Below are 26,623 nucleotides of genomic sequence, written 5' to 3'. Positions count from 1 at the left end.
TGCGAAAGAGGGAGAGAATCGAACTGAAAAATAGAGGTTTTGGCATGGGCGAGTTAAGATCAATACGTTTATCCAAAAAACGACACATCTGAACATGTCACAAAACACAATTTGAACGAGATAATTCTTTACGATGATACGAGTAATCCAGCTGATTTGACGGTACGTTATTGTATACATTTATCCAAACCTGTATTATATATATATATGTATATATTCCACACGTGTGCTACATACTTATCATGTAATATCAACCGGGACATGTTATAAAACTGGACGCTCTGTTCGATCGCATCACGAGGGACAAAAAATATTAGAAAAAGCGTTGTATGATGCATGTTTGGCTTTCCCGGACGTACCTGAGATACAAAACTGCATACAAAAATACGAAACAATATACAAAGAGGTGATTGATATCAATGAACATGTAACGCAAACTGGATGGACGCAGTTTTTTGAAGAAAATATTGGGGAAATCATTGAAAAAATGAACAAAGTTGCACATGTGCAAAAGAAGAAAGAACGTGATACCTCAATGCCAAACTTTGATCTCGGCATTAGTTCACAAGAGTCTGGGAGCATATCGGGTGAAATAAACTTAAAATCTGCTGAGCATCAACAAAGCGCGTCTATTAATCAGCCGGTAGACATCAATGAAAAACTGAACGACGAGGAACAACTGATATGGTCGTATATGTTGGCAATCGCCAATGACAAAAATGATGGAGAAAAACGACAAACAACTCAAGAAAAGAATGCAACGAAAAAGAAAACGAGAGCAATTTCAGAAGAAGATGCAAAAGCAGAACAAAAACAAATGGAAAAGGAACTGAAGGCAGCAAAAATAGAAGCAGAAAAGAAAGAAGTCAAAAGACTGTTCTTGTAAGTTTTATTACATTTATGCATTATGAAGTTTGCAAAATATTATTATGATTCACATGTGTAACTGATGTGAACATATGTATACAGGAAAGATATTTTCGCAACTGCATACGGACTGGAAACAAGAGCGTTTCTGTTAGCACACTTTATTCCAGGCAAACAGTTGTACACATGTGCTATAGATTGTTGGGTGGGTGTTTTGAATCATCAAGAAGGTTTGAAAAATAAGGATGGACCTAAACGTTTGTTTTGTTACACGTCGACAATTGTAAGTATTATATGATAAACAATTTTTTTACCATTACTATTAAATATACTCAAACGTGTGTGTTTTTTTTATTTTTTATTTTTAAATAACAAAACAGAATGGATGGATGCTAAACAGAAAGCATACTGTGGAGGCAAGGACAGCAGCATTCAAAAAGAACCTGTTAATAGTGCTTGAACGTAACGCCGACAAACTTGATCTGAAATCATATGATGTAGTTGTGATTCCTGTACTGGAAAGTCACCACTATTACCTAGTATGCTTTGACTTGAGGAGCCTTCAATTGAAGTGATAGATAACATGCATCCAAAATTTGCTTGGGTATCGATGAAAGACGGTAGCAGCTTCACGTCAAAAGGCACACCAAACAAGATTGTAAGTTATTAAAATATAATGACAATGACATTAAACAGTGATACACATATGCACCATTTTCAATGTGGATGTTGATATCACCTAACATACACTTTATTATTTGGCAGAAACATATCATATGTGCTTACATGCGTAGTGTCCAACACCCGAGTGCACAAGCACTATCAAGCGTAACACTATCAAAGAAAGAGATTGGCTGGGCAACACGAGACAACTTCACTTACTGCGGGATTTTCGCCATGCGGCATATGGAGTTGTACTATGGAAAGAACAAACCGTTTGAATGCGGATTCAACAACAGAGAATCAATGCAACAAAGTCAGATAAACAACCTCAGGATGAAATATTGTGCAAGAATCCTGCTTTCTGATGCAAATGTGTTCAAAGAAAATGTTATAGCGGATGCAAAGAATGAAGCGAACACGGCCAAACAGAATGAACTGGAAGGTGCAACGTACAAAGGATAGATGGAAAATCGTATCATTTCGATATTGCTTTTGACTATTATCCCGTATTGATACAATCTTTAGATGTTATGATTGATACAATATTATTAGTATAACATGATTGTGTAAGACATATTATGCTTTATGCACGTTTAAATTCTAGCATCTATATTGGATACGAATGTTTATCGGTTTTGACAGTTGTATGCATTTCACGTGTGTAATGTGTTAGCAAACAGTATCATACAGAAGAAAAAACGTATCATACAAAAGAAAAAAGTATCACAACTTTATGATAACGTTATACAGCACACGTGAAATACAACCACATAACTAAAAAAAACGAACGTATCATGGCTTGGATTATTCTGAATGATTTTTATTTGTAATATATCATATGAAATGTACAATGATTTATATTTGTAATATAATAACAATAACATATGAAATGTACATATAAAATGAATGTGAACAGATCCATCAGACGTGTAATATGATGTCAACATCGATGTTACCATAAACAAGTAATGCATACATGTAGTATAATATCACATTGAATATAACGTCAAAATATGTAACACCATGTATGCTTATGTAACATAAACTCAAGTTTAGACATGTAACACAATCCATAAAAAACATGTCATCACAAACAGGATGCATGTGTAATACTAGAAAAAAAATCCATAATCCCATGAAATTTATTCGAAGCACATGTGTAATGTAAGAGTCACATTGCTTATTATGTAAAACAAGTATCGATATTGTATAAACCAAATCACTCTTCAAGCGGGTCGGACGAACGTATGGTAGATCTTCTAGTGGATCTTCTAGTGGCCCGAGTACAAATGCGAGACGATGGTCCAACAGATGTATCACCGTTAGACAAATCAACGACACCAACGTGACATGAATCTTCTGGAACAGCAACATTACCAGCTTTAACAGCTTTTGCAACAGCAGTCGCGGCTTCTTTGGCAGCCCGAACTTTTTCACAATTACGCGAGTCATGATCATTAACGTATTTCTTGCATTTTCCACACAGCCTGGTAGTTTTAGCACTATTAACAACAGCCTTTTCCCCGGGACCAATGAGTCGATGGTTGGTACCGCACCCTTTGTTCCGGATGCCTTGTGGCGGATTTATCGAGACTTCCATATCTTCAGGCTGTTTGAGAAGGTCACTGATCACAGCTGATGTCTTGTTACACGCCGGTTCGGTCAGGAATTCGCGAAACACACGGTTCCTAATTTCTTTAATTTAACCAGACAACTCAGAAAGTTTACCAATATTACGCCTTAAACGATCAGTACACTCAATGACCAAATCAAAAATCTCATTCCGAATTACAGATTCCGCGTCTGTATCGGCAGAATACCTGTTCGACATGCTAAAAACCCTCCTTGGCAATATGTCTCGTTTCCATCTACCAGGTTGATACTGAACGGGAATTTCATCAACCTGGTTGTATCTATACACACAAAAGGCATGCCTACACAAATAGCCAAGGCGCGTATAACCCATACACGAACATGAAACCGATCTATCACGTGTATCAAAACTGACCTGCATCACATGTGTATAGGTTACAAATGTTAAAAAAACATAACGTTGATAATTATAATGTACATATGTAATACAACAATATAATAAGCCAATTACCTCAAATTCATTAATATCTTTGTACTGTCTGTTAGTATGAACAATGGTATAAATTTTTACCCCGTCAAGTTCTGGGGTTTTTGAAGCAATATAGCAGAATGTCATGCCTCTGTATATCTCTTTTTGCACCTCCAAAAACAGCGTATGTGTATATAACTCCGAGGCATGTCTTTCGATAGGCACGTTCTTCGGCATTGATGGTGCTATTGTGTTACTTTCGAACTCCATTCTGCGTTGAGTGTACCGTTGCCCATCAATTGCTGTGTCGAAACACATCAAGAATTGCACGAGCGTGTTTGTTCCACTAGAATTTGTTTTAAACAGGGAATTCGAACTCTCACACCTCGAGGTGGTTTTCATTAGACAACACATGTGCACATCCCTAAAATAGCATGGAACCCATTGATCCCTAATCTCATACATCTCGTTCAGCCAATTATTTTCTTTCAAGTGTAACCCTTCCATAAGCAAATTCCATCTTTCTTCAAATTCTTCAGGTGTGATAAACAAATTCCAAACCAGCTTATGTATAGCAGCTCTCAAGTCTATATTTTCCAATACATCACCTGCAATTTGAATAAAAAAAATCACAAACATAAATGAATGACATTAAAGTATACACCTATTACACGTATGTAGATGAATGTATGTAAAAATACTATCATACCTTTGCAGGAATTTTCCTTACAATATGCCACATACACAGCCGGTGAATAGATTTATTGAATACACCAGAAACTGCTTGTTTCATCGCAGCATCCTGATCGGTCAACACCAACATTGGTTGCTTATTGTTATGAGCTTTAAGGAATGTGGTAAGCAACCACGTGTAAGAACCAATTGTTTCATCGTATAATAGCCCAGCACCAAAGGTGACACACTTTTTATGGTGATCGACACCGGTCAACGGAACAAATATCATGTTATACCTTCAAAACAACATAAAACAATGAATTTAGTGTAATATGACAAACATAACATCAGTAATACATTCATTAATAAAATACGAATCGTTTTTACATAGATGTAATACAACAAAACAGTGTAACTGATTGTAACCACATTGTTCGTATCATTTATGCAACATAACAAAGATAGAAAACTTACTGATTCGTATGATATGTTGCATCAAAACCTAACACATCTCCGAAGGCTTCGTAATTGCACTTGGATACGTCATCAGCCCAGAACAATGATCTTAGCTCACCGTCAACCACTACACATTCAAAAAAGAAATTTGGCAGATTTATCATACGAGCTTTTAACGTATCAACAACCATTTGTGCATCCTTCTTGCCGATAAAAGACCGTAGATCTCTAGTGAAATTTTTGAATTCTACTACAGTTCCTTGTACATTATGGTGCCCACCCTTTAACGAAGCTCGAATCTTATGCGCGACATTAGGGCCAAATTTGTTCAAGCTTAGTTTGTGAATGAACCTCTGGTCGTCATAACTAAGTTTCCTCCTTTTTCTGGTAAAGTCTAGATTGTCCTTGTCGACCAATCCATGATTATGAGCTTCAATAAAACCATAAACGAAAAATTTTGTAGTGCCTGAGATAGCTTTAAGCTTTAGTCGCGCCCTGCAGTCAGTAACTTTGTAGCTGCTACTTCGAGATACTTTAAAAGCACTGGGGTCCATCGATTCAATTTGTGTTTGCTTAGGTTTACTGGATCTGGTACATTGCATATACCTATGTGTAACAACAGTTCCATTTCTCTTCAAGGCACCCAAACGTACAGAAAACCCAGACCTCTCAGCATAAGACTTGTACATATTCTCAGCGTCGCTCCATGTGTCAAAAACCATTCCGAAGGTAGGTGTATATTTAGGAGACACCAAAGGTTTCCAGAACTTTATTCCATCAGTTCTTATGTATACATGGCTTGTTATATCTCCTTCAATATGAACACGAAAATTACAGCCAAATAAAAAAAACATTGCACATATGCATTATAGTAATATATTTAAAAGATGGACATATACGCACATACAACACACACACGCAACATGTAAAACATACATACATACATACATACATACATACATACATACATACATACATACATACATACATACATACATACATACATACATACATACATACATACATACATACATACATACATACATACATACATACATACATACATACATACATACATACATACATACATACATACATACATACATACATACATACATACATACATACATACATACATACATACATACATACATACATACATACATAGGGTCCCTACATACATACGTACAATAAAGAAAAAACAACATATTATATTGAAAATACAAACATGTTAACAATTAATGATATATACAGTTCACATCGTAATACAAACACGTGTACACATGTGTAATACACATTTTTTTAATAAATAAATAAATTACCTAATTGATCAACGTCATACAGACGTAATGGACGGACATTATGACTGCCATAACTTGAATTGTTAGCATCAGTTGACTCATCGATGCGTTCATGTCCGTCATCACCGTTAGAACCGATTAATGCGTCAACAATAGTTGCACCATTGTTTGTAGAACTGCTGGATGAAGCCATACCTGAACGATTTAACGACAATATCGATTAAACAACAATCAAACATGTCCGAATTCCGATTATGAACAATATGTGATAAAATAAACATGAAATCCGATTACCTACGATTGTTAAACACGAATCTGGATGCGAAACAGCTTTAATTCAGTATGAGATCCGTTATATGTATGATTAATTGATACAATTATGGAATTGATTGATGTAAGATTCGATAATTGTTGAACACGAAACCTCCAGAAAAGAAAATCGAGACTGTGTGTGTGGGTTATGAATTGGGCGAACAGAAAGCGTGTAAATATGTCTGTTGACAAAAATACCCCTATGTTTAATAGTTTTTTGGTTTTCTTGTTTATATCTAGTTTTCTCATGATCCTATCCCTATATATATATATATATGTATATATATATATATATGTATATATATATATATATGTATATATATGTATATATATATATATATATATATATATATAAACTAAGAATCGATTTCTTACCACTAAAATCCAAGTCGATAACCTCTAGATACCTAACAAAATTGGGAATATAGTACATGATGTGATTAGGTTGATAACAATCTTATTATTAAAAAATAAAGGTAGGAAGAAACAGTAATATATTATGGTATTGACTATGAAGACACATGTTTTGTTATCTTGTTTCTTGTTCCAAGACCCTCTTTTCTCCTTCACCTTCTTTCTGTCATCCACACTAAGACAAACTAAGAGTTCATCGGTGTTTTGTCTTTGGGTTATAACATCAAATCCCATGTTGTGTCCACTATGAGCAACCAATGAGACCAAAAACAAAGAATCAAGAATAATCCCCATTAGCATAGATTCTACCAATCAACAAGAATACATATTACTTATATACAGTTGAAAACAGTTGACAAAGTTCCCAAACATAAAGTTCTCGTCTTTTGTTTCCATACTCTCTGTCTTAAAAATGTCAAATATCTCAGGAGATGAAGGAGGAAGCTTCTCTTCAGGCAATACTGGTGGTGGTGTTGACGAAGGTCAACAAAGACCGCCACCAACAGTCAACTCTTCAGATTTTAGATCCACTTCTCAAGAACTTGTTCCAGATTTATCTAAAAAAAAGAAAAGATCCCTACCAGGAACTCCTGGTAAAATTACTTACCCTATTTATTTCTAATAATATATGTGTGTTAAATAAAAATAGCAACAGTTTATTTCTGGGGTTGTTTTTTTTTTATATATATTCAAAATTTATATTGATTATCTGGCTATGATTTTAATGTTGATCAGAAATTAATTATTGGTTTATGGATTGCAATAATTGAATGTTCTTTAATTCTCATATTTTTCATCTTTTTTTTTTTTTTTTTTTTGCTGCTGCTAATTAAACGTACATGTGTACAATTTTGTTTTCATACTCAAGATCATTTTTTATATAGAGATGTTGTACTAAAGATATTTGTTAACGATCAAACATAGATCGGTTGTTAAGATCAAGTTGTACGATTAATATTGCTGTCGTGTTGCAGATCCAAATGCCCAAGTCGTCGCTTTATCGCCTACAAGTCTAATGGCGAAGAACAAATACATATGTGAAATCTGCAACAAGGGTTTCCAAAGGGATCAAAACCTCCAACTCCACAGAAGAGGTCATAATCTACCATGGAAACTTAAGCAACGAACAAGCACCGAAATAATTAAACGTGTGTACATATGTCCTGAACCAACATGTGTCCACCACAACCCGGCTCGTGCGTTGGGTGATCTAACCGGAATCAAGAAACATTATAGTCGAAAACACGGCGAAAAGAAATGGAAATGTGAGAAATGCTCCAAAAGATATGCGGTACAATGTGACTGGAAGGCTCATTCCAAAATTTGTGGCACCAAAGAATACAAGTGTGACTGTGGTACCATCTTTTCCAGGTTTGCTTATCTCTCCCTGACTATGCATATTACCCCTTTAACTTTTAATCTGAAATCATATTTTTTTAAATTCGGATATTTAGTTATATGATCAAATAAATAAGCTATATAATTGTTAGTATAATCCTTAACTAGTTCCTTTATTTTATTATAAATTATGTGTTAGGTAGGATGAAAAACATATAGGTTTTAACATACAAATCATATGATGTGATAAAAAAAAGATGTGGCATTTTTGTATATATCATAATAATGTTATTTGGCAGATAATTACACAACATAATTGAACCAGAGTAATAATATTATCATACAACAAAATTGGAGTAACGTAATAATCGTTACCCCACTTCACTTGTTATAGAGTAATGGTTATCACGTTAATTCAGTTTTGTTGTAGATTAATAATATTACACTAAGTAGCATAATAATATTACTATACTTTAGTTATAGTATAATAATTTATTTTATTATAAATTATGTGTTAGGTAAGATGAAAAACATATAGGTTTTAACATACAAATCATATGATGTGATAAAAAAAAGATGTGGCATTTTTGTATATATCATAATAATGTTATTTGGCAGATAATTACACAACATAATTGAACCAGAGTAATAATATTATCATACAACAAAATTGGAGTAACGTAATAATCGTTACCCCACTTCACTTGTTATAGAGTAATGGTTATCACGTTAATTCAGTTTTGTTGTAGATTAATAATATTACACTAAGTAGCATAATAATATTACTATACTTTAGTTATAGTATAATAATACTCCCTCCGTCCCATATTAAGTGTCCAATTTTGACTTTTCAAGTCTTTTTCTTTCAATTTTGACCGTAAATATCTTAGAGATAAATGTAATAATCCCTTTCCTTTAAAGGAATACAATCTTACCACCGTAAATCCAATTCATTCATATATTTTATATCAAGTGTTACGTAACACACACAAAAAAAAAATCTACGGTCAAAGTTGAAAGAAAAAGACTTGGTAATTCAAAATTGGACAATTAATATGAGACGGAAGGAGTAGTTACTCTAGCTAATCATATTGTATGGTAATTATTTGCTAAATATAATATTTACGAAAAATATTACCGCGTCCTTTATCTCTTCATTTTGTAAACTTTGCGTGGAAAAAAGTTACTTGTACCTAATGTAACCCCTATAGAAAAGCCTTTATATAGTTTTAAAACTACATTGTTTAAGTTAGAACTTGGCTGGAGTACATTATTTTATTTGTAGTTTGCAAATTTTTTCTCCTTTTAGTTTTAGGAAGACGTGTGAAATTTTTAGGGTTTAATCCTGGACAAGAGTTACCATTAAAAGGAAAATTTGAAATTTTTATTAGGCTATTATCAAATTATTTTCTATGGTTATATGTTAATGATTGGTATTGTCAACTGCCTATCGAATTTGAAGTCCAATTTTAGTATTCATTTTCATATTAATAATAAATATATCTGTTGAACTTAGTTTACTACGTCATTTTCTCTACCTGCTCACCATAGGCCAACTAGACTCATTATTGTTGCAAAGCTTGTATATTTTTTTTTTGTAGTTTTATGGGAAAAAAATAGTATAGAGTTAACTGCCATTTTTGTCTCTGTGGTTTGGTCACTTTGGCCATTTCAGTCCATTTTTCAAAAATGCGCCATTTTCCTCCCCGACGTTCTGGAAAGGTGCCATTTCAGTCCAAAAATCATAACCCAGTTAAGTCAGTTAGTAAACAAGGACTGATTGTGTAAATTTGTAACGTAAAGGACTGATTGTGTAAATTTGTAACACCACCACTAGCCCTGCCACCACCACCACTCCGCTGCCACCACCACCACCACCGCCACCACCGCCACCACAGCCACACCGCCACCACAGCCACACCGCCACCACAGCCACTGCCACCACCACCACCACCGCCGGAATCGGAGCTCCGGTGGTCACCACCGCCGCCACCGGAACCACCACCATCAACGTCATTTTGGTTTTTGTGTGTATGAAAGATTTGAACTTGTATGAAAGATTGTGTGTCCAAAACCAAAACCCGTTTCACGCTGCTTCAAACAGTGACAAAGGTGACAACAGTGGAGATGGTATGATGGTAATTATGATGAATGACGGGAATGATGTCCGATGATGACAACAATGGTGACCGGAGTTGCAGGTTAGCCGGAGATGAGAAGGGTGGTCGGAGAATGGTGCTACGGTGGTGTGCGATGGAGATATAAAGGTTGTCGGGTTATGCGGAACGATGGTGGTCGCCGGAGTGAGGGGTGAAAAACAATGATGTTCGGAGTGATGACCGGAGAAGATGGTGATGTTGCAGGTTTTAGCGATGATGAACGGTGATGAGCGGACAGTTGCCTTATGTCGAAACAACAGTGATGAATGGAGATTGCGGTGAGCGGAATCAGAATCGGTTTTTCGGGAAGTTATGTTTCGAACAGAAGTTGCAGGAGATGAACGTTGAAGATGATCTTGTTTCGGAAGCTTTCGAATGGTGGTGATGAACGGAGCCGAGCTGTGATCACAGGAACCTGCAACTTCACCGGAACCTGCAACTTCATCCGAATTCAGGCAAATCGACCACTTCCATCGTCTGCATCCTCCATTTCGTTTTGCACGTAAACGTTCCAGAAAATGTATAAAACGAGAACGTCGGTGTGGCTGTGGTGGCGGTGGTGGTGGTGGCAGTGGCTGTGGTGGCGGTGTGGCTGTGGTAGCGGTGGTGGCGGTGGTGGTGGCAGTGGCTGTGGTGGCGGTGTGGCTGTGGTGGCGGTGGTGGTGGTGGCAGGGCTAGTGGTGGTGGTGTTACAAATTTACACAATCTGTCCTTTATGTTACAAATTTACACAATCAGTCCTTGTTTACTAACTGACTTAACTGGGTTATGATTTTTGGACTGAAATGACACCTTTCCAGAACGTCGGGGAGGAAAATGGCGCATTTTTGAAAAATGGACTGAAATGGCCAAAGTGACCAAACCACAGGGACGAAAATGGCAGTTAACTCAATAGTATATGGTGGAGAGTACGTGAGCTATCTTAACTCTTTTATATTAAAATAAGAAATTGTTAATTGAGTTTTTTTTTTATTTTTACTCCAAGCGTTACACCATATTTTTTATATTATTTTATAAAAATGTTTTCAAATTATTTTTACAATATTGTTTCATTTGTTCAGTATATTTCACAATAGTTCTTATACAACAATCTTTAAATATATACATAAATGATTTAAACCTGAAAATATGTATGAAAAAAAAATTATCATAGAACAAAATTGTTTTAGCAAAGTACCTCTAGAGTTAGGTTGGTCCACCTTATGCTTACAGAGACGTATGCTTACGCACAAATTATGTTTAACCAAATAAATCTCGGGCACATGCATTGTACCCAATATAACAACAATGTGAGAATCAATATTCTTAATGCTAACAACGTAAAGAATAATAGTTTCCAATGGCTAATTTAACTTACCAATCTCAATATAGTATTTACCAAGATCTTAGCCTACATAAATTAAGCAGGAAAGTAACTAATTTAAAAGCCACATAGAAGTTATATTCCAATTTGACCCTTTGTGAAAATCTTTGTTTTTCATGTCTAGTTCGTTAATTAGTTGTAAGACCCCCTTCTTGTAATCATAGTACCTAAGGTTATATTTGCTTATTAGGTAACCATCAACTTATCACTTTAGTCTGTCCAGTTGAAATTAGCATGTTATTCATATCTATATAGGTACATATTAATTGTGTCACACACAAGTCAAAACATCAAATTGGTTAACTAATTAGAAGTTAGCTAATTCAACCATTCTCATCCATGACAATTTAGTGTATATAATGTTTTATAAGCACCTATGTATTCACATTGGGAGTATATACAAGCTCCAAATTTCTTTTCTTGACCAAAGACAATTAACTCCCTAAAAAGTCTTAACACATTCTCAATTTATGTGTAAGCACAATCATCAATTACTTGATCTATCTCTTTTAAAATACATTGTCCATTTAGTTATGTTTAGACACATATGAGTGGATTCATTTGCATGAGCTTAATCATGAGACTAAACCCGCCTGTTTTCTTTCAGATTTCATTGAATGTCAATAAAAGTAGACCTGTTTGTTTTAAGTTTTACCGAATTGGTGTAATCACCTTTCATAGACCATGTGTAATGGGGTATTATGGGGCCATTATTTTCAAAAAAAAACGCCCACTCCCCCATTACATAAGGCATTACGGGGCATTATTTTTGAAAAAAATTTGCTTGGGCATTATAATTAAAACGCCTAAATTGGAAGAAGGAAGGTTTGACTGGGTTTGACCCATCAATGAGAAAATGGTTTGTTTTTTTTTTTTTTTTTGTTTAATGATTGGAACGGGCATTATCAGGCATTATTCTCACTACGCCACTTTTGCAATAACGCCCCATGCTGACTGGGATGACACGTGTCGGATAATGCCCCATGATAGGGGCATTATTTTTCTAAACCACTACGGGTGGTCTAAGTACCTTGTAAGTTCAAAAATACTAAAGGAAGTAATATTAATTTGCTAGAACTATTTCTCGTTAACATGGTGATAAATTCAACAAATTGTCAGTTTTGCTTAAATTTTGCCAAAAATAACCATTTTTATAAAAACCCATAATTTTGTACTTTGGCTTGCCTTGGATTAGCATTAAAGTCATCTATACCCAAATTATTTGGTTGATAGATGAACCTAACCAACAAAGTTTAATAGTCATATATTAAATTTCTAAACTATGGATGCCAAATATAACTAAATTGGTCTAAATTGATTCTAATCATTTGAGGATGCTGAAATAAAGTTTGGACTAAGGTTTGCACTCTTAAATTTTTATTTATATTTTCTGGATTTTCTAGGAGTAGTTTTTTTTTTTTTCTTATAACAACGAATTTAAACACTCTCTAAATCTATTCTTAGATCTAAACTAATATGGATCATAAGACTAGAACATCCTTAACTACTTAGGAAGTAATATATTTGCGGAAATCTTGATACACTAAACTATAAGCCATTTGTTTTCTTTAAGAGTAGATGCTTTGGTAGTTTGGCACATAAGACAACTACTAGGTAGTTGTTTAGGGTGGTGGTCCAATAAAATATATTTATTGGATTTAAGTTTGCCATTATAGCTACTAAACTCCCTTAAAAATGACAAATACTGGAATTTTATTTTCACCCTCCTTTAAGTTTTATTAAGTATCTGGTCTAATAATTATCATAATAACTAGAGTGAAGTCATACCAACCTAGTTTGAATGAATTTTTTTCATTTGTCATCGAAAATATAATATATACACATATATATAATATAAACATATATATATACACACACATATAGGATTAGGTTCAAGAGTGAACACTAGTGTAGTTTGCGAACTGAGCGAACTAATACTAGCCATACATGTGTGTAGATCAATGGCCAGGATTTGATGATGAAATACACTAGTGTATTTTACGATTTGATGATGAAATCCTAGCCATCCACATATGTAAATCAATGGCTAAGATTTGTTCACTCAGTTCGCAATTCACTAGTGTTCACTCTAGAACCCCACCTCATACATATATATATATATATATAGGGGATTGTTTAAATGAAAACCACTTTTAACGCGAAAACTAACTAAAAAAAACCTAAAAAACACACCAAATTTTTTTTTAAGTTTTTTTAAAAATCGCAGATTTTTTTATATAAAAAAAATTAAAAAAAAAATTGTAGTACACATGTGTAATAATACACATGTGTAGTACACATACACATGTGCACTACAAAAAGATTTTTTTTTTTTTTTGAAAATTTTTATATGCAAAATATGGCGAAAATTGGTATGCAAAAAAAAAAACAAAAAAAAAATTGGTGTGTTTTTTTTTTTTTTTTTGGCTTTTTTAATTAGTTTTCGAGTTTTCGCGATAACTAGTGGTTTTCATTTTAAACTTCCCCTATATATATATACATATAATATCCAAATTTTGGGATAAATATAAGATTAAATAAGTGTAAATTAAGATTCTTATTGTAATAACTCGCTTAATTATGTGATTAGCTTTTGGTATTAGTTATTTTGTGTGAGATTCAATAAGAAATACTAAAAAAATAGGAACGGGGGACAATGTATTTAACATGTTAAATATATCTAAAAAAATTCAATTTAAAATGCTTAAAATTATTATTTAAAAAAAATCGATGTTTTGCATATAAATATGTGTAGAAGATAAAACACTTATTTTACGTTTTAAGAATTATTTTTAATTTTTTTTTCGTTTTTGATTTTCTTTTCTGTTAAAAAAGCTTCTATATGTATTTATATGCAAAAGCTTTAAAAAACTTTAAAAATTTGATTTTTAACATATTTAATTGAATTTTTAACATGTTAAATGTCTAGTTCTCTGCTTTCCTACTTTTTTTGTATTCCCTAATAAATCCTCCTCTATTTATTTATACACTAAATATACATATTTATTTATAGTATGTAACTAGTAAATTTTCTCACGCGTTTCAGCGACGTCGAAACATAAAATTGGTCGAATTTATACCGTCTATTGAAAATTTATTTATAATTAACATATATATACACACACCTCTATTCAAATCTTCATCGTATAACTCAGATTTAAATTTATTGACTTCTAAACATCTCAAATGCAAAGAGGTAAATACTGTTTCATGCGTTGCCATTGAGGTCCGTAAGGATTACAAATATGGACGAGTATGAAAACTTTGAGCATCCTTTTACGACCCAAGTCTTCAACAACTTTGAATATAATAAGAAATGATTATTAAATTTCGGATCATAAATGATTGGGAAATAATACAGTCCACTTCAATACTAAAATAATGATTAAATGCACACTTACTTTAAATAAATTAATATGTTTCATTTTTGTCTTTATTGGCTTTCCACGAATGCTATCAACTGTGTTAATATTTTTTTCTAGTTTATTTTGTAAAGAAGGCTCCAATATTATATACATTGAACTTGATATTTTTTATTAGCATTCAAGAGGGTAGTGACAAGTTTATTCGAATAGTGACACATTTTTTCCACTATAAAAGTCTTTCATTTGGCAAACTTTCAACGAATCAAAGTCAATTTCATCGGCCAAGTGGGGTACTAACACATGTTCACATATTCAGTAAATAATTTAACAATTTAATTAAAAATTTACGCATATGTAATATGGATTACGATAATAAAACAAAACAAAACAAAAAATACTAGCACAAATATACTTTTGAGAAAATCACGAAATTATCGTTTGCTCAACATAGTTTGCAATTTTCCTTTTTTTCACCACTTACATGTATAATATGTAATATTGACTACGATAACCAAATTATCTCAAAATCCAACTTTTGTTTTTAATCTATTTTGAAATTTTAGAAGTCTAAAAGAACTTAATGTTAGTTTTAATTCTTTTTTAATTATTCTTCGAGCTTATTTATTTTATTATTATTATTATTACTATTATTATTATTATTATTATTATTATTATTCTAAATTTTCCCCACATACACGTGTAATATGTAATATTGACTACGATATGTGTCATCATCATCATCATCATCATCATCATCTTACTCAGTAAATCTCACCAATAGCAAAGTAAGGTAATGTCTGAGTAGGGTAAGATGTAGACAGCCTTACCTCTACCCCGTAGGAATAGAGAGGGTGCTTCCAGTGAGACCACCAGTTCGATAGTAGTTTTGTATCAAGTCTTTGACATAAGGCACATAACACTAAGCAATCGGGACAAAGACCGATTAGTGCATGTAGCATTTTGTCTTTCAGCTATCAACGTCACCACATGATGCATGATTAACTGTCCTCAGCTTTTAACATTATTTTTACGAAATTAGTAAAATAACGTTAAAATTGGTTCATTTTTACTTTTGCCCTAGATAGCCCACACATATACATTATATATGGATACCGCAGCGGTGCGTAATTGACTACGATATGTGTACTACGTAATATTGACTACGATAACCATATTATCTCAAGTTCCAACTTTTGTTTTTAATCTATTTTGAAATTTCAGAAGTCAAAAAGAATTCAATGTTTGTTTTAATTCTTTTAAGTTATTCTACGAGCTTTTTTATTTTTTTTCTTCTTATTATTTTTTTAAATTAATCGATACGGGATAATTTTAACATATTTGTTGTAATAAATAAATGTATTTTAATATTTTGTCGTCTATGTTTTTATTTTGGTCTTCTTATTATTTCTTGAACTTCTAATTCCTCGTTTTAACATTTTCGCCTAGGTTTTTATATTAAATTTTTAAATATATTCTCTGATCAAATTTCTTTTAAAAAGTTTATTTGAAAAGTGTCACCTTAATATTTATTTGAACTGTGTTTACTTTTTTAGTTATTATTTGAAAAGTGTCACCTTAATATTTATTTGAACTGTTTTTACTTTTTTAGTTATAGATTTTTAGACTTATCTCGTTTCACGAACAAGAGGATAAGATATAATTCACATCAATCTATATCCGTCAGTACGTATGTAAATATCGACAATTCCTACAAATATGAATAATAAGTTTACCAAAATCGTAGCCATAATATATAGATGATTTTGTTTAATATGTTTAATAAATAGATTTTTAATCTGTTTTGTAAAAAAAAAATTTGTGTGTTGGCTTTCATTATGTCCTTTAGTTGTCTTTACTTTAATAGATGATTTACAATCTTTTGTTATCTGAAACTATATGCAGAAGGGATAGCTTCATAACTCATAGAGCCTTTTGTGATGCATTAGCTGAAGAGAACAACAAACTAACCCAAACCATGCAACAAGACCACCTCAATGTCCCTAATCATCATCCCACACCCTCCATCACTTCACCTGAATTTAGCCATGGTAGCATGCAAGATTCCAGAACCCCATCCGAATTACTACCTTTCAACATCATGCAAGGTGGTCATGGAAGCCTATTTGGCATGAGTAGCCCTAGAACCGCCTCGCCTTCTTCCTTGCAGCTCGGCGGCACCACCCTCTCCTCTCCCATGACTTCGGCCACTGCCTTGTTACAAAAAGCGGCACAAATGGGAGCAACGTCTAGCAACAATAACAACAACAACAACAATAACAATCATTATGGCATCATGAACAATATTATTACTACTATGGCACCGCCATCCTATGGAGGCAGTGGTGCATACAATAATACTGAGACCTTGGTTGACCAGTATCATCCTCATCAATCACAACTAGCCGCGATTATCAGTCAAGGATTCTCAACCCAATTTCAAGAAAGCGCGATGTCACCCTTTTTTAATCCAAGTGTTAATGGAGGTGGGAATAGTGACGGAATAGGAGGATATTGGTCCATGAACAATGGGAAAGAGGTCATTGTGGACAATAACAACAATAAAGTCGGTCATAATGCAAATTCAGGAGTTAGTGATCCCAAAAATGGTGATAACACGACGGTTGATTTCATGGGTGTGGGCGGAATGAGCCTCATGAGTTTCAGTGAACAACATCACCAGGAAATGGAAATTTGAAACATATGATTTTGCTAATAATAGACCACATACATTGAGAGCATTTTCAAGTGTACAGACTATATCGAGCTTGTGATGTAATATATTGCACTCTTCATGAGTTTTTAATATGAAGCATAATGTGCTTATAAGGAACTTGCCCACTAAGTTAACAAAGTTTAAAGGCATGCTACTTATAGTGGTACCTCTTATAGTCTCTATAGTTTCAGCTTTCCGATTTTTCCTAAGAGGAGAACCCACAAGACTTCATGATTTTTAAATAAGGTATATTAAAACAATCCAGGGAACCCTCTAAGTTGTCTGCGCCTACCGGTACATAAATATGTCTTTTATCTATATTTTATCTCACATTTATAATATTTTGAAAACCAAAAATCGCAATTTTTCTATCATTTTCCATTTATATGCAAAAAAAATTCTGGAACATTTTCTCATTTTCTATTTTTTATTTTGGATTTTTTTAAAGTTTTCTGTAGTCTTTATTTCTGACTCAAATTTATCTAAAAATACGTAGTCTCCCATCCCCACACTTAAAATTTACATTGTCCTCAATGTAAGATGAAAGACAACTAAAAATAAATAAGAAACAAAACCTAAAATAATATACAAAAAATTAAAAGAAATAACAAATTGAAAAGGACTTAGCTGGTTAGGATAAAAATCAGTGTTAGTTGCGCGTGTCTCCATTCCAATCAAACAATCGTATAACATTCCATTCGCGATCGTCCCTAACAAACCGGTACGTTGGGGTTGCTTTTACAAATATAAGCAGCTCCGCATCCCCACCCAAATGGAGATTGAGTACGGACGGGTCAACAAACCTACACAAATAAACACAAACAAACCCAAGCGTAAAACTGACTCAAAATACATAAATATACAAAATATACACTCGAGGTTTCACCCGAGAACCACTCCAAACTATCAAGCACTGTGAGGATCGAGCCGAATAACCTTGACCTCATCCTTCTCACTCGGTCTACCTATGTATAACTTCAATCTATGATAGTTCACTTTGAAACTTTCACCATCTTTTCCCTCTATCGTCAAACTACCATAGGGAAACACCTCTTTCACCACAAACGGTCCTGACCAACGGAACTTCAACTTCCCGGGGAACAATCTCAAGCGTGAATTATATAATAACACCCCATCCCCTCACTTGAGGTCTTTATTACCCTTCAACTTCCTATCATGCAACTCTTTCGTACAAAGTTTATAATCGTGAGTATGCTCATATCCATGATCCCTCAGCTCCTCTAACTCGTGCAACTCAAGAAATCGTTTACTCTTAGCTAAAGACATATCTAGATTCACGGATCTCAATGCGCAATATGCATGATTTCACACACTCCCCAACGAAATCAAACATTGTATCCTTCTCAAGGAGTTGCGTCATAGGCCCAATCTTAGAGAAGTCCTTAATAAACCTACGGTAGAAACCTGCGTGACCTAGGAAACTCCTAACCGATTTCATAGAAGTAGGTGGTGGTAATCGAATAATGGTATCTATCTTAGCCCTATCAACCTCTATGCCAGCATGTGAAATCTTATGACCTAAAACTATGCCTTCCTTCACCATGAAGTGGCATTTTTCCCCATTCAGCTTCAACTTAGTCTCTTCACACCTAGCTAGTATCCTCTCCAAGTTGGCCAAACAATGATCAAAAGAGCTCCCAAAGACCGAAAAGTCATCCATGAACACCTCCATGGAACTCTCTATCATATCATGAAAGATGGCCACCATGTATCTCTGAAAAGTTGCAGGAGCATTACATAATCTAAAGGGCATGCGGCGATACGCAAAAGTACCATATGGACACGTGAAAGTGGGTTTATCCTGATCCTCAAATGCAATGGGGATCTGGAAATATATAGAGAAACCGTCAAGAAAACAGTGAAACTGTTGACCTGACAACCGCTCGAGCATCTGATCAATGAAGGGAAGGGGAAAGTGATCACTCCTAGTGGCATCATTCAGCCTCCTATAATCGATACATACTCTCCAACCCGTGATCATACGCATAGGAATAAACTCACACCTCTCATTGGTCACAACCGTCATCCCTCCTTTCTTCGGGATAACCTGAACCGGTGAAACCCATGGTGAGTCAGAAATGGGGTAAATCAGGCCGGCATCAACAAGCTTCAACACCTCGTTTTTCACCACCTCCTTCATGTTCGGGTTCAACCTCCTCTGAGGTTGCACCACGGGTTTGAAACCGTCCTCTAAAAGAATCCTATGAGTGCAAAAGGATGGATGAATACCATTTATGCCCTCAAGCTTCCATGCAATGGCACGCTTGTGATCCCGAAGCACATCTACCAACCTCTTCTTCTCATCGGATGTCAAGTCAGACGAGATAATGACGGGCAAGCGCGCCTCGTCATCCAAGAATGCATACTAGATATGATCGGGTAATTTCTTAAGTTCTAATGATGGTGGACTCTCAACCGAAGGCTTTTCTACAGTTACTACTATCTCATTCTCTACACTCTCCTTAGGGGTTTCACTCGCCAAGGCTACTATTACTGCTTCCTGGTCTACTAAACTCTCCTCTAAGGCACCTAACTCGTGCTCTCCTCCACAGAACCTACGCAGATTATCACCAACACGAGACATAAAAGATTCGATGAAATAAAGCGCATCATCATTAGCACCGGTGTGTTGTATGGACTCTTTAATGTCAAAAGTAATCGTGTCACTACCAACACGAAGAGTGAGTTTACCGTCAAAGACATCGATCAATGCCTTCGCGGTAGAAAGAAACGGTCGCCCTAAAATTAGAGGAACTTTCTCATCCTCCTTCATGTCTAAGATCACGAAATCGACCGGAAAGACAAACTTCTCCACCTTCACCAGAACATTTTCCACTATCCCCCTAGGATACTTCACCGGCCTATCCGCTAACTAAATACTCATCCACGTCGGAATAGGCTCTCGAAGGTCTAGCTTAGAATAAACTGAATAAGGCATTAGATTGATGCTAGCACCCAAGTCGGCCAACGCGTGGCTCACATAAGAACTACCAAATAAACACGGGATAGTGAAACTTTATATTAAAGACAAAAAACACTGCAAAACTATTGATATCAATCATTGAACTGAATTATAGAACACTCTATGCGAAATTACATGTCATTACTTTTATAGCGTGCGAAATGTTGTATTTAAACATGCTAAATTAACCTTTTGATCAATCAAACATGCGAAACCACACTATAAACTATCTAAAAACATATTAAGACTTTATAATGTGCAAAATGTTGAACTCAAACATGCGAAATTAACCTTTTGATCCAATGTTTTATACATGCAATTTATCGATATAATATACATGCGAAACCGGTATTATGAAAATTCAACACATGCGATTTGTTAAAATCACCAAATACGAGTTGAATCATCTTAAATTCAATCTCATTACAATCTAATAATAGTAAAAACCTTCAAATCAAATATAAATGATGTTCCTCAACCGTAACCCTCTGATAACAACCCAAAATAAACATCCTAAATGACGAATTTAGCATTTTCGGTATCGACATATGTGTCTCGTCTAATACGAATCAATCAAACCCTACTATCGAACTGATACGAATCATAATTATAGAGATGGTTGTGTAACGAACTCGTGATCTGCTTGCTTGTTGACGGAATTCCCTAACTAACCCTCGGATGATTGAACGGAATGTCTGATATACCCTTAATTGTGATCAAAATACAACATATAAATTATATCAAATACGGCATAAAAGCAACCCTTTTTAGTACTTATGTTGGAAAAAGCTCGTGTTTTCGTTCCTTTTATATTTTCAGGAATAAAAGAGCTTAAATTTGCAAAAGAAGTAAAAAGACAGCAAAATCCAACATAAATGAAAAGAAGAAGGAATTGCCGCAAATCTCCAAGCCCCGACTCACATCCAAACCTCAAAATAACAAGAACAGAAGGCTGACACAGGGCCATGTCCACCTGACACAGGCCGTGTCCATGGATGGATACTGGGCAGGAGAAAAATACAACTGCAAAAGATAAAAATGGCAGCCAACACAAGGCGTGGTCAACTCAAAGATTTGTAGAATATGCGATAGTACAACAAGTACTTTAGCCATGGGCCGTGCCGTTGACACACAGGGCGGTGTTAGTACAATATCTGACAAGCAGTTAATGAGAATGAGAGAGAGAGAGAGATGGGCACGAGGCAGTGCCAGGCGGGCACGAGCCTTGCTGAACCTTCTGTTTACAACTATAAATAGGAGTGCTTGGTTCCACTTCAACTCATCCTGTGGCAAACCACTTCTCGTTCACTTGCCACCACTCCACCACCACTACAACACCATCATCCACCACCGTCATCCATTTTTCCATCTTTAGAGTGTGCTTGTAGTCTCGGGATCCAAGATTGATCATAAGAATCTTTGTCAAACAAAGGCCATGCTTGGCTAAATTCTTACATCACTTGGTGAAGACTTTTCTTTTATGTACTTCTTTTATGATTTCCAATCTTTGGCTCCTTTTTATTTGGATATGTATTAATAACGTTAATAAATAGTTTTTATATGGAAGGCGAATTTACTCTGTCACACCCTGTCTTTTGCGGAAGCGTATGATGTGTGACTGGTTTAATATCATTGCATTCAATCGTAATAAACAACTACATGATCAAAACGATGTTCATCCATTCATAAATTTATGCATTACAAACATTGTTTATTCAAGTTTTTAAACACAACCTTCGACTAGGTTACAAACCAACAAAAGTGGATGACATCTAAGCTTCTAGTTACGACACTTGCGTCCAAGATCCATTCCTGTTACCTGAAATACATGTAATTTTGGAAAACATCAACAAAAAGTTGAGCGAGTTCATGCGTCTAGTTTGTGTACTGTAATTCTTGTAAATCTTTGTGAGACTCTTTTGTAAACAGGTATGAAAAACGTGTATGAACATGAATGTTTTACAAGAACTTTAAGGCATGTGAGGACATGGGGAGTACTTGTTATGACTCCTTGTCGGAATACTCGTTCTGATTCCTTGTCGGAATACTCGTTATGATTCCTTGTCAGAGTACTCGTTCTGACTCCTTGACTGTGTCGATTTCCCTCGACTGTGTCTATTAACCTCGACTGGGACTCCGAAGCCTACCAGGTACTAGTTTTGACCATGAGTGGGGTTCGGCCGTACCCGTTAGATCTAACCCTCGTCCCTAATTAATGAATGTTTTTAATGGCTTGGTACTAGTTTTCACCAAGACTTTATGGCATTTTTAATATTAAGTCTATGCTCACATGATCTAGTATTTCACAGGCATTTCATACCGTTTAAGTATTTGTACATGTATTTCACCCCCGAGAGTTATAAAACCAAAAACAGTTAAAGAAAAGGGGGAGCATGAACTCACAGTTTCGCGTCTTCAGTACTCGTAACTCGAATCTCGTCAGCAAATAAGACTACCTACAATGTGCTAGGGTCTATTAGACGAGCGGGTCGTGCCTTGTCTTAGTATTCATGTTTTGAGTTACGTTTTCTTTATGTCTTTACATCATCCAAAGTTATAATACTTTTCGAGTATTTGTTTTCGCTTTTCTCTCCCAAGGATGGGAGTATTTCATACATGTATTCTCGTATTCTTGTATTTGTTGTTTCCAAAATAATATGTTTTCACTTAGAAAATATACATAGACTTGTATTGTCCAAAAATAATGTATCGTCAAGAAAATATATATTTTTCTTCAAAAATCATATATCTTTTGAAATATTCTAAGAAAATATATTTTTACTTCCAAAAGTAATATATTTCCTTTTTGTCGAAAATATGATATACTTTGTAATAATAACGAAAATCATATTTTCACCTCTTTCGTTTCCAAAATAATATTTACCAAAATATATTTTGGAAACGGTATTTTCCGGAATATTTTATAAGTTACGTTCTTCTTCGATTTCAATATTTAAGCGTGTAACTTATATACTTTATTCCTTGTAATTTTTGTTATTATTTAGGTGTTGTAAGTCCTTGGTATTTGTAAGTTATATTATTTTTCCCTAAATTAATATAACTATTTCACATAATCACACACAATGTCTTTAATGTAAATATATATATCCTAAATACATATTTACCCATTTTTATTTGTAAAAACCAACCTCCAATGCTTGTATTTTTGTTACAAAAATCTATGGCAAAGTTTATATGGAAAATCATAGTTAAAAATACACTTCTAACCACTTGTTTAGAAAATATTTTCTAAGTGTTGGTATTTTTAGAAAATTTTGCCATAGTTTCCCCTGAAAATGGAGGTTTCCATGCTTTCAAGCATATCATTTTCTTTTGTAAAATCATCACCAATCATCAACAAATCATTCAACACTTACCATATGTCAAAAATATGAAATTTACACTATGTCATGAACTTGAAAATTTACAAAAATTTGTAGTAACTTACTAGTGTGTTTAGTATGCTTAGTTACCCCTTTAAAGTGTGGTTGTTTATTTAAAAACATCATTTTTGAAGAATTTAGATCTTTATAACTTGTAAAATATTTTTCTAAAAATATTTCTTCTTGCATTTTCCTTGTTAAATACATGTTTATACACTTGATTAACCACTAAAAATGTGATTGGTTTCTTTAAGAACCAAGTTTATGTAAATCTTGTATTTTAACTTAGTTTCTTGAAAAGGTTATTTTTGAAATCATCCTTTTACAAGACTTTTAACATGTATCAACCATCATCATACTTTAAATCAAGTTTATATTCAAGTTCATGCTTAATATAAAGGATGTTCTTTATAATTTCTTCAAGAATCATCCTCATACTTGCTAAATCATGTGTTTAATCATCATCTAGCAAGGTTCTTATGATAATCAACATCATAAACACAAGAATCTACAAACAAGTATACTAGATACACTTAAAACAACTTGATCTTTATGTTTTAGAGCTTTATATTCATGTTTATGCTTATGTTTCTTCATGATCTTTAGTTTACAAGTTACTTCATACTTTAACCACTAAAATTTGTGAGTAAAAACAAGATCAATGGAACTTACTACTAGCACTATGGCTAGGGAAGAACAAGAGAAGAAATGAGGTGGATAAAAGCACTAGAGAAAGGTCCTACAAGTTCTAGCACTTGTAGTCTTCTTAGATAGCCTCAATACACCTTAGAACACCCTTGAATAGTCTTGTAATGGATTAAAAATGGAGGTGTATGTATGATGGATGGTGGCCGTGAGTTTGAAGGTGGGAGAGGATGCTTATGGTGTTTTGAAGGTGATAATGGTAAGTGTTAAAGTCTTATGGTTTCTTATAACTTCCTTCCAACATTTAGTAGATTAAGGTATAACATGTTAGAATATTCCCCAACATGATCTAATAAAATAATCCAAGAAAATCAAATGTGGGAACTATGTCCCCTAACCGGTCACCAAAGTGGGGGGGGGGGGGGTCTAGTTGGATCTTGATGGTTATTTACTTGGTTAAGTTGAAATGTAAGGATAATAGTTAGTGTTTTAGTGTTTAGTGATTTTTATGATGTGATATAGTGTTTAGGGTTCATAACTAGCTTCATAACACTAAAACAATGCTTCTAGTGAAATTTTGGTGTTCCGGATAATGTCCGGTTGTTCGGTTGGTTACCGGTTCGTTAAAGTGCTAAATAGCGCAGTTTAGTGTGCTTTATGTTATATTTTATGATAGTTTCGATTCCCGACACTTAGGAAAGTATTCTGGACCATTAAACCATTTTTCTGCATTATAATTAGATGTTTAAATGCTGAAAATAGCTGAATTTTAGTTATTTTCTGCAGAATTCTGCACTTTTAGTGTGTTTTAGGCACTTTCCGGCACTTTGTCTATCACTTAGGCATGCAGTTTTATGGTCCTTACTTCTCTACACACTATACTAGTGTAATACACCGTCTCTGGCTCATACTGGGCCTCAAAATATTGTTTGTCTATGTACTGAACATTGTCAGTATTTTTTTTTTTGTCTAATAATGGTGCCAATTCTGTTCTGTGCATTATTAGCACTATCTCGTGTTGCATGTAGCAACAAATAAAGTCAACATGAAATGCCATTGTATGTATATAACAGTAATCAAAAATTCATTTGTCTTGTAAACTAGATCATGCACAATTATTTAAGCACAGATTACTGTTCAATTAGTGTACCGAATGTACGGAAAAGTGACGGTTGTCACAGTCTCCCCCCGTTAAAAGAATTTTGTCCCAAAATTCAAGCGATGCCATTGGTCGCAGGGGAGTTGTGAATCGAATGTGGTCACTTAGGTTCATGATTTGCCTTCATGTTCCCATGTATCTCTGGGTCATGTTATGAATTCTATTATACTCAAGTAAATCAATCATGTCTTTTCTGTATCTTGTGGACTCTTGGTCCATAACCTTAACAGGGTTTATAGTATTGTGGACTCCTGGTCCGAAACCTTAACAGGTTTTTATAGTAATTCTTGTCGTTTGTCATTGACGTGAATCTCATTTGTGGGAACTACGACTGTTCCTTCAGTCAGACTCCTTTAAAGACTAGACACATAGAATGTGTTGTGACCACTACGGATCTTTTCTAGTAGTTTCATCTTGTGAGCAATGGTTTCGATCCCTACACCAGGGATTTGATCCTTTTAGTTTTCCAAATCATACTACGCCTTCTCTAGGTGAGGCTCCCATTAAATTCATACTTCTTATCTCAAATTCTTACGATTTCTGCCGCTCATCGGCGCAATCTTTCTGTATTCCGCGGCTGTCTCGATATGATCACGTATCTGAATGATCTTGCCTCTAGTTTTTCTTGGACCATCTCGGACCAGTAGATTGTTTATCTTCGGTCTCCGTTCAACACGACGAGGATTGACTTATTACGTTCCATCTAACGCTTCACACGTAGCAGTTTAACAGCGGTGTGATTAATACTGTTGTAGGAAGACTCCA

At 34.5% G+C, this 26,623-nt stretch overlaps 2 protein-coding genes across 2 annotated transcripts; one reads left to right on the top strand and one right to left on the bottom strand.

Annotated features, from left to right (window-relative positions):
- Positions 1-2,749: 2,749 nt before the first annotated feature.
- Positions 2,750-7,044, bottom strand: LOC110875910 (protein FAR1-RELATED SEQUENCE 5-like). Its single transcript, XM_035976935.1, has 7 exons — positions 6,858-7,044; positions 6,046-6,219; positions 4,742-5,534; positions 4,337-4,563; positions 3,635-4,200; positions 3,351-3,538; positions 2,750-3,218 (listed from the first exon to the last, which is right to left on the bottom strand). The coding sequence occupies exons 1-7, from the start codon at positions 7,042-7,044 to the stop codon at positions 2,750-2,752; spliced, it is 2,604 nt and encodes an 867-aa protein (XP_035832828.1).
- On the top strand, positions 6,858-17,805 carry LOC110877958 (protein indeterminate-domain 12). The gene is made up of 3 exons (XM_022126183.2): positions 6,858-7,343; positions 7,725-8,121; positions 16,878-17,805. The coding sequence occupies exons 1-3, from the start codon at positions 7,163-7,165 to the stop codon at positions 17,668-17,670; spliced, it is 1,371 nt and encodes a 456-aa protein (XP_021981875.1). The 5' UTR covers positions 6,858-7,162; the 3' UTR covers positions 17,671-17,805.
- The last annotated feature ends 8,818 nt before the right edge of the window (positions 17,806-26,623 follow it).

This window comes from Helianthus annuus, chromosome 9, assembly GCF_002127325.2.
Source record: "Helianthus annuus cultivar XRQ/B chromosome 9, HanXRQr2.0-SUNRISE, whole genome shotgun sequence".
NCBI lineage: Eukaryota > Viridiplantae > Streptophyta > Magnoliopsida > Asterales > Asteraceae > Helianthus > Helianthus annuus.
Note: the sequence above shows the minus strand (reverse complement) of the source record. Positions and strands in the feature narration are given on the sequence as shown.

Excerpts from the sequence above, each read along its gene's own strand:
- LOC110875910 (XM_035976935.1), bottom strand. The coding sequence starts at position 7,044 with ATGGGGATTATTCTTGATTCTTTGTTTTTGGTCTCATTGGTTGCTCAT. Across the intron at positions 4,201-4,336 it reads TAAATCTATTCACCGGCTGT|GTGATGTATTGGAAAATATA; the intron begins GTATGTGGCATA and ends TTCAAATTGCAG. Across the intron at positions 3,219-3,350 it reads GTTTTTAGCATGTCGAACAG|GAACCGTGTGTTTCGCGAAT; the intron begins GTATTCTGCCGA and ends TAAAGAAATTAG.
- LOC110877958 (XM_022126183.2), top strand. The coding sequence starts at position 7,163 with ATGTCAAATATCTCAGGAGATGAAGGAGGAAGCTTCTCTTCAGGCAAT. Across the intron at positions 7,344-7,724 it reads ATCCCTACCAGGAACTCCTG|ATCCAAATGCCCAAGTCGTC; the intron begins GTAAAATTACTT and ends GTCGTGTTGCAG. Across the intron at positions 8,122-16,877 it reads TGTGGTACCATCTTTTCCAG|AAGGGATAGCTTCATAACTC; the intron begins GTTTGCTTATCT and ends AACTATATGCAG.